The sequence below is a fragment of the Pongo abelii genome, chromosome 1 (assembly GCF_028885655.2).
Source record: "Pongo abelii isolate AG06213 chromosome 1, NHGRI_mPonAbe1-v2.0_pri, whole genome shotgun sequence".
NCBI lineage: Eukaryota > Metazoa > Chordata > Mammalia > Primates > Hominidae > Pongo > Pongo abelii.
The window spans coordinates 37,224,133-37,235,000 of record NC_071985.2 but is presented as its reverse complement, the minus strand read 5'-3'; the positions used below and the strand labels follow the sequence as shown (position 1 = coordinate 37,235,000).

The following is a 10,868-nucleotide window of genomic DNA, read 5'->3' as shown; positions in this document are numbered from 1 at the left end:
GAGGTGTTTCAAGAAGTACATAATCAAGATGTAAAAGGAGTGGTGTGAAGACAGCTCAAAGAAGGGAGCCATTCATAGACAGCACCCACCCTGGGGGTGTCATAGGTGCTTCTGTTGCGAAAACAGCCCAGAGCCTTTCATCCTTTAGAGTTTGAAGTAACATGGAAGGCATCCTCGTTTGGCTTCAGGACACCCCCAAGCCAGTCTGTGAATGGCTCCCTTCTTCGGGCTGTCCTCATTTGCACCCAATGGTACTGGCCACCAACTCTAGGAATGTTGAGAATTAACCAAATACGATCTCTGCCAAAGCAACATATGGATCATGGAGACTGTGTGATTTCAATTATCAGTGTCTATTCTATTAATAATAGGTGTTGTAGGAGGAAAAAATAATAGTGTCAGCTAAAACTTGCTTTTACAAATAGGCCAGGCACTATTCCAAGTGATTTATATATATATATTCACTCATTTAATCTTTACAAGAATCCTACCAGGTAGGATCTGTTGTTATCCTCATTTTACAGATGGGGGCACTGGGACACAGAATGTTTAAGTAACTTGCCCCAAGCCTCTCAGACTAGAGCTGGGGAGCCATAATTTGAACCCAGGTAGTCTTGCACCAAAGAAAACTGGGCATGCTGCCAACCTTGATAGCAGCCTCTAGGACAGCCCATGGACCGTGCCCAGAAGGAAAAAAAGCATACTCTGAATGACAAAATAAGCTCTGGATGACCTCTTACTGATCACTGTCTTTTCCCCAACGTGACCTCCAGAAATACCAGGTCATTAGCAATTATGCAAGGGTTGAGGAGGAAGGAGGTTTTCCACTCTTTATTCCATTTCATTATACTTCTTCTTCTTCTTCTTTTTTTTTTTTTTTTTTTTTTTTTGAGACAGGGTCTCACTCTGTCTCCCAGGATGGAGCGCAGTGGGGCGATCTCGGCTCACTGCAACCTCCACCTCCTGGGTTCAAGTGATCCACCTGCCTCACCTCCCTAGTAGCTGGGACTACAGGTGTGTGCTATCATGCCCAGCTAATTTTTTTTTTTTTTTTTGTATTTTTAGTAGAGACAGGGTTTTACCATGTTTGCCAGGCTGGTCTTGAACTCCTGACCTCAGGTGATCCCCCTGCCTTGGCCTCTCAAAGTGCTGGGATTACAGGCATGAGCCACTGTGCCTGGCCTATACTTCTTATTTAAGAACAACTTGGCCGGGCGCGGTGGCCCATGCCTGTAATCCCAGCACTTTGGGAGGCCAAGGCAGGCGGATCATGAGGTCAGGAGTTCGACAGCAGGCTGGCCAATGTGGTGAAACCCCATCTCTACTAAAAATACAAAAATTAGCCGGGCATGGTGGCGTGTGCCTGTATTCCCAGCTGCTCAGAAGGCTGAGGCAGAAGAATCACTTGAACCCAGGAGGCGAAGGTTGCAGTGAGCCAAGCTCATGGCACTGCACTCTAGCCTGGGCGACAGAGTGACTCTTATCAAAAAAAAAAAAAAAAAAAAAAAACTTAAAAAAAAAAGATAAAATCATGACTCTCCTACAGATATAAAATGAAGACATCAATCACTATGGTTTGAATATGACCCCTAAAAAGTGTATGCTGGAAACTGAATTCCCAATGCAAGAGTGTTGGGAGGTGGAGCCTGATGGTAGGTGTTTAGGTCATGAGGGCTCCACTATCATGAATGGATTAATGCTGACTGTGAAAAGACTCGCTGCTGCCAGTCTGAGCTCTCACTCTCATCACGTGATGTCTTCTGCTGTGTTATGATGCAGCAAGGAGGCCCTCACCAGATGCAGCCCCTGAATCTTGGGCTTTCCAGCTTTTCGAACTGTAAGCCAAATACATTTCTGTTCGTTACAAATTACTCAGCCTGTGATATTCTGTTATAGCAGCATAAAATGGACTAAGACACGCATGTTAGGGATTTTTTTTTTTTTTTTTTTAAGACTGAGTACTGCTCTGTCGCCCAGGCTGGAATGCAGTGGCGCAATCTCGGCTCACTGCAACCTCTGCCTCCTGGGTTCAAGTGATACTTCTGCCTCAGCCTCCAGAGTAGCTGGGACTACAGGTGCATGCCACCATGCCCAGCTAATTTTTATATTTTTAATAGAGACGGAGTTTCACCATGTTGGCCAGGCTGATCTCGAACTCCTGACCTCATGATCTGCCCACCTCAGCCTCCCAAAGTGCTGGGATTACAGGCATGAGCCACCGCACCCAGCCACATGTTAGGGATTTTTAAAACTCAGAACTGGATTGAATTTGGGGCTTTGCTGCTTGCTAGCTGTATTAACTTAAATGCATTTCTTAACCTATAAAAAGGAGATAGATACCACATGGACAGCAGTGAAGATTAAATGAACCAACCTATGGCTATGAGGAAGATTTCTGATGCAGGTAACAGAGCCCCCAGCTTAGTATGATATAACGCAATAATAAATTATTATATCACATGCTAGGAAGTCCAGAGATATCTCAGGCTCCAGGGGAGAATACATGATTCCGCCCTCCCGTAGGTGTTACATTCATCCTTAGGTTGATAACAAGATAACTGTAAGAATTTCAGGAATCTCATCTAGAAACAAAAACTAGAGAGAAAGGTCATCTCTTTCTGTGTCTCTTTCGCAGAATCTTTCTTTTCCAGAACTTTCCTTCATGCTTCATTGGCCAGTGTTTTGTTATTTGACCTTTCCTCAACAAGTCCTTGGCAAGGGAGATGGAAATATCATGACTGGCTTAGACTAATCAATACTTACTTTTGGAATTGGAATGGGGTCACCTTTCTCTGGGTTTCAAAAGGAAACAATAGATGAACAAAATTGAAGTTCTGTTAGCTAAAATGGAAGAATGGAGAAATAGAAGTTGAGTAGGCCACCCATAGGTTCCACTACCATCAGCGAATGCCCAGTATAAAGATTAATACCCAGCAGGTATATGTCCAAGAAATGTTAGTCATCACTTTTCTCAGTGACACCTGAACGTGGTGTACAAAGACTGGTTTGAAGGCACATCTTCATGCAGCTCTTCACTCAGAAATCAAGTCATCTGACAGGTGCCAATGAAAATTTTTTCAGAAACTTCAGATGGACAGCTTCCAGAAGTAGATGCTGGCTCTTCACAACTTGCCGCACATTGCACAGCACATTACGTTGCCAAGCAGGTATCTTGGGATTGGTGGGTTGCTCCTTCTGCTTAGAGGCCCCAAGCATCTGGTGTTTCTCTCTTCTGTGTTGGCGGATCCTCTGAACTTTGATACAGTCTTCATTCCACAATTGGCAAAGAAAATCTCCTCTGGGATACAGCCCACACACGCCTCACGCCTGGGGAGGCATGACTCCTGGCCCTGTCCTTTCACTTCAAATGAAATATAATAAATATGAAAGGAAACCAAAAGACAGGCAGACAAAAAGCAGACTCAGAAGGACAGAATGAGAAAACACATATACGCTCACAAAAGCAAGGGAGAACAAAAGAGGGCAAAGGGCAGACATCTCTGTGTCCATTGGAGCTCTGAGGAATCAGAATTTCTAAAGCTTTTTTTTTTTTGAGACAGAGTCTCGCGCTCTTGTCCCCCAGGCTGGAGTGCAATAAGCATGATCTCTGCTCACTGCAACCCCCACCTCCAGGGTTCAAGCGATTCTCCTGCCTCAGCCTCCTGAGTAGCTGGGATTACAGGTGCCCGCCACCACGCCTGGCTAATTTTTTTGTATTTTTAGTAGAGAGGGGTTTCACCATGTTGGCCAGGCTGGTCTCAAATTCCTGACCCCAGGTGATCCGCCCACCTCGGCTTCCCAAAGTGCTGGGATTATAGGCCTGAGCCACCGAGCCCGGCCTCTAAAGCTATTTTTTAAAATGTAAAGATTTATGAGTTATCGTTTCCTTCCTGATAGCCCTCTTTTCAGCAGTTACTTTATTCGTCTTGAGGCAGGAGGATGAACAAAGGATCTTTCCTCCTCAAGAAACACCCCCTCCTTCCTCAGTTCCACACCCCTGCCCTAGGAATCCATGACTCCAGGAAATATTTTCAGATAAAACAATTCCAGTTACTGGAAAATTGCAAGGCTTTCCTCTGTGGGTTTACAACAGCCTGGCCTCTGACCCACCAATAAAAGAGATTTACTAAGTGATAGTAACACCTTTTATGTAGTCTCGACGTGAGGCAAGTCACTTTATCTGTCTCAATCCAGGCTCCTCAGGCTCATAAAGGTGAAGGTTGGAATGGATTAGTGGTTTTGAGTGTATGTACGTATGCATGTATGTACATGCATATTAAACTATGTACACTGTATATAGTTTATGTATATGACCCTCCTTCACAGGGGCTCTGGAGGGAAATGGTGACCCTAAGGAGACCATTTCTCTTCTCTGCTTTCCTTTGTCCCCTTGGCAATGACTTGTCTCCTTCCCTCCCACACTGGGGCAACTGACTCAGTACAGACTCTTCTTCCTCCAAGGCATCTAGCTCAAAGGACTTGCCTCCCCTCCTTTTTACATGGGGAGCTATTACATATTAAACAACAGAACATCATTTCAAATGCCAACATCTTATGTGGCACTTCAACATAAAAACAGGTAAAGGCAAGGGCTTTAATTGAAGGAAGGTGAGCATGGAAGGAGTGGAGTAAGAGCAGGAGGAATCTTTGAAATCCTTATCTTTGGCCACAGCAGCCTCTTGAAGTATGGCCCCAGATGGGGCTTCCCAGGGCAATTTGATAACCAGTGACCTGGCTACTCTCTAAGGCATTGTAGATCTAAAACACAAAGGTCTTGCTCTGTCTTTATCAAAAAGAAAGTCTGATTCCTCCCTTGTGGATTCACACAGTAGCACAACATACCTTGAAGTGGAGAAGGAAGACAAGAACCAGGAAGGCAAAAATTCCCTTCCTAACCCCATTTCTATCTTCCTTGGAATTCTGAAAAAAAAAAAAATATAGTGAATGGTACAGGGAATAATATAAGTCATACTTACCACCTGTAAGGTTAGCCGAGAGAAAGTACAAGAAAGAGACCCAAGGTTAGGTGAGGAAGTTTCTTAACCTGCTGGCTGCCCGTTTAACAGTCAGAGAGGAAGCAGCCCCAAGCTTACACAATGAGGGGTTTATATTGGGGAGGGGAGTTTGAGGGAGTTCTTTGGTGTGGCGACATCCCAGGGTTGTTTGCTGGTTAATTTTGCCACATATCACCTTGTGACGTTTATTACAGGAGGGTGTAGGTAAAGTTTGTTTATGCTTCCCACGACCTCCCCCTTTGCTGTCTAGATGGTTTGTAATTGGAGTTTGCTTATTGCAGCAAGGTCTGGTAAGTGAAGTCTGCTGGCTTCACCGCGGCGCCTAGATAAGGGCTTAGAAATGTAGAGACTTAGGGGAAGGAGAAGAGTTGCAGAGCATTAGGGGGAGAGGTGGGCAGCACGGAGAGGTTTGAAGGGGAGTGTCAGCAGTACCAAGAAGCTTTTGGGGGCAGTTTGTTTCTAACACCACCCATAATCATAAAATGACAATTTGACATATTTGTCTCAGATAACTTTTTTATTTTTTTTATTATTATTTTTTGAGACAGGGTCTTGCTCTGTCGCCCAGGCTTGAGTGCCATGGCATGATCTCAGCTCACTGCAACCTCTGTCTCCCGGGTACAAGCGATTCTCCTTCCTCAGCCTCCTGAGCAGCAGGGATTACAGGCCCACACCACCATACCTGGTTAAGATAAGTTTTTGTTTGTTTGTTTGTTTGTTTGAGATGGAGTTTCGCTCTTGTTGCCCAGGCTGGAGTGCAGTGGCACGATCTTGGCTCACCTCTACTTCGCCTCCCGGGTTCAAGCGATTCTCCTGCCTCAGCCTCCCGAGCGGCTGGGATTACAGGCATACGCTGCCATGCCCGGCTAATTTTGTATTTTTAGTAGAGATGGGGTTTCTCCATGTTGATCAGGCTGGTCTCGAACTCCTGATGTCAGGTGATCCACCTGCCTCGGCCTCCCAAAGTGTTGGGATTACAGGCGTGAGCCATTGCACCCAGCCGATAAGTTTTTTTAAAGTAAAAAAAACCTGGCAGATGAAGTTCTCTTAGTTCATCACTCTAATCCTATTTTCCTCCTTCTCTCTTCAGTCAAACGCTACCATGACTGACTAATGCCTGCCCCCAACTCCCCCACCCAAAAGATGTTCACTTACCAACCTCTGGAGCCTGTAAATATGTTGCCATGGCAAAAGAGATTTTGCAGATGTAATTAAGGATTTTGAGATGGGGGAGATTATTCTGGGTTAGCCAGCTGGACCCAATATAATCACAAGGGCATTTATTGGAGGGAGGCAGGAGGTCAGAGGCAGAGAAAGAGATGACACAATGTTGCATGAGGTTGGTGATGATGAAGCAGAGGCTGGTAAGATGCATCCAAGAGCTAAGAAATGCAAGCAGCCTCTAGAAGCTGGAAAAGGCAAATATTCTCCTTTAGATCCTCCAGAAGGAACACAGCCCTGCTTACCAATTGTAGACTTCGGTGTTGTTTTGCGCTATTAAATTTATGCTGATTTGTTACAGCAGCAATAGGAAACTAATACAATGAGCTGGGTGAGTTTCCATCTGCTCCATGTTTTTTTTAAAAAAATATTTATTTATTTATTTATTTATTTATTTATTTATTTATATGAGATGGAGTCTTGCTCTGTCACCCAGGCTGGAGTGCAGCAGCATGATCTTGGCTCACTGCAAGCTCCCCCTCCCGGGTTCACACCATTCTTCTGCCTCAGCCTCCCGAGTAGCTGGGACTACAGGTGACCACCACCATGCCCGGCTAATTTTGTTTTTCTATTTTTAGTAGAGACGGGGTTTCACAGTGTTAGCCAGGATGGTCTTGATCTCCTGACCTCGTGATCTGCCTGCCTCAGCCCCCTAAAGTGCTGGGATTAGAGGCGTGAGCCACCGCACCTGGCCTCCATGTTTTTTACTTGGACTAGTTGGATAGACACATAGAAATAGAGAAGATAATTTTGTTTTATGTACAGTCACCTGATGTTTTTGAGAATATCCATTTGACATGTAAATATCGAATTCATCCAGTTTAACTGCAATATGGTATTTTGTCATGACTATACCACAGTTTGTTTATGTAAGTCTCTAAAATGGACTGGGTGCCATGGCTCACGCCTGTAATCCCAGCATTTTGGGAGTCTGAGGCAGGCGGATCACGAGGTCAGGAGATCAAGACCATCCTGACTAATACGGTAAAACCCTGTCTCTACTAAAAAATACAAAAATTTAGCCGGGTGTGGTGGTGGACGCCTGTAGCCCCAGCTACTCGGGAGGCTGAGGCAGGAGAGTGGCGTGAACCCGGGAGGTGGAGCTTGCAGTGAGCCAAGATCACGCCACCGCACTCTAGCCTGGGCGACAGAGCAAGACTCCATCTGAAAAAAAATAAATAAATAAAACTGTCTTAGTCAGCTTGGGCTGCTATAATGAAAAATCATAAACTGGGTGGCTTAAACAACAATGTATTTCTAACAGTTCTGGAAGCTAGGAAGTGCATGATGAGGCACCAGCAGATTTGGTGTCTGGTGAGGGGTTTCTGGTTCATAGATGGTGCCTTCTAGTTGTGTCCTCACCTGGTAGAAGGGAGGAATAAACTCCCTTGGGCATATTTTATGGAGACACTAATCCCATTCATGAGGGCTTCACCCTCAAGACCTCATCTAATCCTAATTACCTCCCAAATATCACATCTCCTACTATTGTCACGTTAGGGGGTAGGATTTCAATATATGAATTTTGGAAAGCCTAGAGCATTCAGTTTATAACAATAACAAATGTTTATTCTAGTTGATTCTGTGGCTAGTTGGGTGATCTTCTGGCCTCAACTGGTTTGGTTGGGGCTGGATGGTCTAGGATGGCCCCGCTCATATGTCTGGCCTCATGTGGAATCCCAGGATTGTGGGTATGGCTGGAGCTTCTTTCCGTGTAGTGCCTCTCATCTTCAAGTAGCGCTACAAGGAACAGCTTGTTGACATGGTGCCAGAGGGGTTCCCACAAGCAAGAGCCTCTGCTTGCATGACATTTGCTATCATCCCATTGGCCAAAGAAGGTCATATAGCCAAGCCCAGATTCAGCAGGTAGAGAAACAGACTGTACTGCTTTTTGAGAAGAGGGGCAAAATCATGTTGCAAAGGAGCATGCATGCAGAGAGACAAGATAGATTGGAGGGTATTACTGTAACAACCTAACTTAGCTGATAATAAGAATCCAGCTTCTAGTGTGCTGGATTCATCTCAATTCAAAAAGTATGCTCATTTTCAACTATGGTCTCTGCATGCCAGTAAAACTTAACTTCTTTTGGCATGCCAGGCTACTTCCTCCAGGAGCCTTTCCCATGCTGTTTGCTCTGCCTGGAATGCTCCTCCCCTCTCCTTGCCAGGCTAATTATTATATTTCCTTTAAGTCCCTTCCTAAAGTCACTTCCTTAGGGAGCCTTTCCTGACTCTTCAGACCAGGCCAGGTCTCCTGTTCTACACACTCAGGGCACCACAGATGCTGTATTTACAGCACGTACCACCACTGTCATGAATTACTTTGTTGTACAATTATTTGTTTAATATCAGTCTCTCTCTCTTTCTCTCAACCTCAACCAAAGGAGCTCCAGGGCAGAGACTGGGTCTATCTTGTTCACTGCTGAATTCCCAGCATCTAGTACAATGTCTAGCATGGAGTAAGTGCTCAGAATTGGAGGAATAAGTGGATGAACCTATGAATGAATGGCCTGCAATGTGCTCAGCATGGAATAGGCCTGTTTAAAAACCTGTTGGAGTAGAAGATATGGAAAACTGCAACCTGGTGGGGAGTGAAGCCTGGGTCGTACAAAATGATTGAGAACAACTCAGAACCAAATAGAGGGTGAAATACCAGATACTGGGCTGCAAATGCCATGGAGATTGGGAAGAAGGGATTAGGATAGATCAGGTGGTCACAGAAGGTCATAGGGGGTAGCACTTGAGTGAGGTCCAGAGGAGGAGCAGGATTTCGAGGCAAGGATTTAGAGGAGGAGCAGGACTTAGAGGCAGTTTGTAAGGAGGCTAATATATTAAGGTCATGAGTTTGCTCCTCTATAGTTCCTATTCTACTCATATCCTCATAAGCTCTTTATCATAAGAGAAAGTAGGCAGGAGAGTAAGGGGAGATGGTTCAGTGGAGCCAGTCCTACTGTTATTGAAACAGCTCCAAGAGGTTGTGTTTCAGAGGAAACTGCAAAGTTGTGTCATCCACACATGCAAAAAACAGCTCATTTAGAGACCAGAGAGATTCCTCTGAGCCACTGAAACAGAACAACAGTAAACATCTGCTTCTACTCTTCTGGAAACACTGTGGTTTGGATGCTCTGTCTGTCACTCCTCTGCTCTTTTGCTTTTAACTATTTATTATGAAAACTTCCAAACGTACACAAAGAAAAGAGTTTAAGAAATTCCATCACCAACTTCAAAAAACATCAATACTTTGTCACATTTGTTTCATGTCTCTCACTCCCAACCCTAAGTTTTTTTTTCTCCTAAAGCATTTTAGAGCAAATCCTAGATACCATGTTGTAACACTCCTAAATACTTCAATACAGATATCTAAAAGAAATAAGGGCATTTTCTTATGTAACCACAACACCTTTTCATACCCAACAAAATAAAGCATAATTTGTCAACATCCTTTAACACACAGTTCATATTCAAAGTTTCTTGATTGTCTAAAAAAAGTCTTTTTACAGTTGGTTTCTTTGAATCAGAATCTAAACAAGATCCTCACATTAATTTAATATCTCTTAAATCACTTTTAATCTAGACTGTGGATGTTCTCTTTCAGCTGGGGCTTCCTTTACCAACAACCTGCCTCAGCCCTTGCAGTCTTTATCTCGCTCCTGGATTGGCAGGGAGCTGAAAGATCAGAAGCAGGAGGAATGAAGTCAACACAGGGAGAGGGTGGGAGGGATGGAGTGAGTATCAGATGCCTAAGATCTTATGAAAAAAAAATTCCTAATCAGCTTCAGAAGAAACAGATTAGAATAAGAGACTCTTAAGAACTGGAGTTGACCTGCATGTTCTCCTAACACCTAAGAATGTCAAGAATTTACAGAGATTGTAAGAGGCTGATTCCTGTGGGCAAGAGAGGGAGGGCAAGAGAAAGGAAATCGGGATGAATCTAATGGACAACATACAAGCCTAGGCAGGACCTAATTTACAGGGCCCAGTGCAAGATAAAAGTCTCAGAGCCCTGGTTCAAAAAGTATTAGGAATTTCAGGATGGCAATAGCGGTGCATCAAACCAAGCACAGGGCCCTTCAAAGCACAGAGACCTGTGTGACTCCACAGGTTACATGCCTGCCTTTGTGAAACTGGCCCTGTGCAATGGGTGGCCGAGTCTAGGAGGCCTCAGGGAGTTGTCCTACAAGGTAATACTCTACCAACGCATGTCTCGTTTGCATTTCAGAGACAAGCAAAGGCAGTGGGAATTGTTTCCATATCTCTAGTCACCACCAGCATCTCAGACTTGTCAGGATGTCTAGGGGTGGTGAATAGCTTTTAGAGGTCATAGAGATCCACGCTGCATAATTCAATTCTAAACCATGGATAGTGGTGGGTTTGGACCCTCTGGCCTTTATGCTTGTCTCTGTGAGTATAGGCTCTAGAGCCAGAATGCCTGGGGTCATAGCCAGGCTCTATCACTGTGTAACTTTGGTCAGTTACTTGACCTCTCTGTGCCTGTTTTCTCATCTATTAAATGGGGTTAATAAAGATACTTACCTCAGGCTGGGCGCGGTGGCTCACGCCTGTAATCCCAGCACTTTGGGAGGCCGAGGCGGGTGGATCATGAGGTCGGGAGATCGAGACCATCCTGGCTAA

General features: G+C 44.7%; 1 protein-coding gene across 2 annotated transcripts in view; it reads left to right on the top strand.

Annotated features, from left to right (window-relative positions):
- Window positions 1–5,239: 5,239 nt before the first annotated feature.
- Window positions 5,240–10,868, top strand: part of PPP2R5A (protein phosphatase 2 regulatory subunit B'alpha) — a 145,332-nt gene continuing 139,703 nt past the window's right edge. The window contains exon 1 of one of the 2 annotated variants that reach the window (XM_054520883.2): window positions 5,240–5,305. Coding sequence is in view for 1 of the 2 variants with exons in the window: in XM_054520875.1 (XP_054376850.1) it covers window positions 5,266–5,305 (40 nt within the window). In the remaining variant the exon portion in view is untranslated. The remainder of the gene's footprint in view (window positions 5,306–10,868) is intronic. The other variant, XM_054520875.1, reaches the window with a different exon arrangement.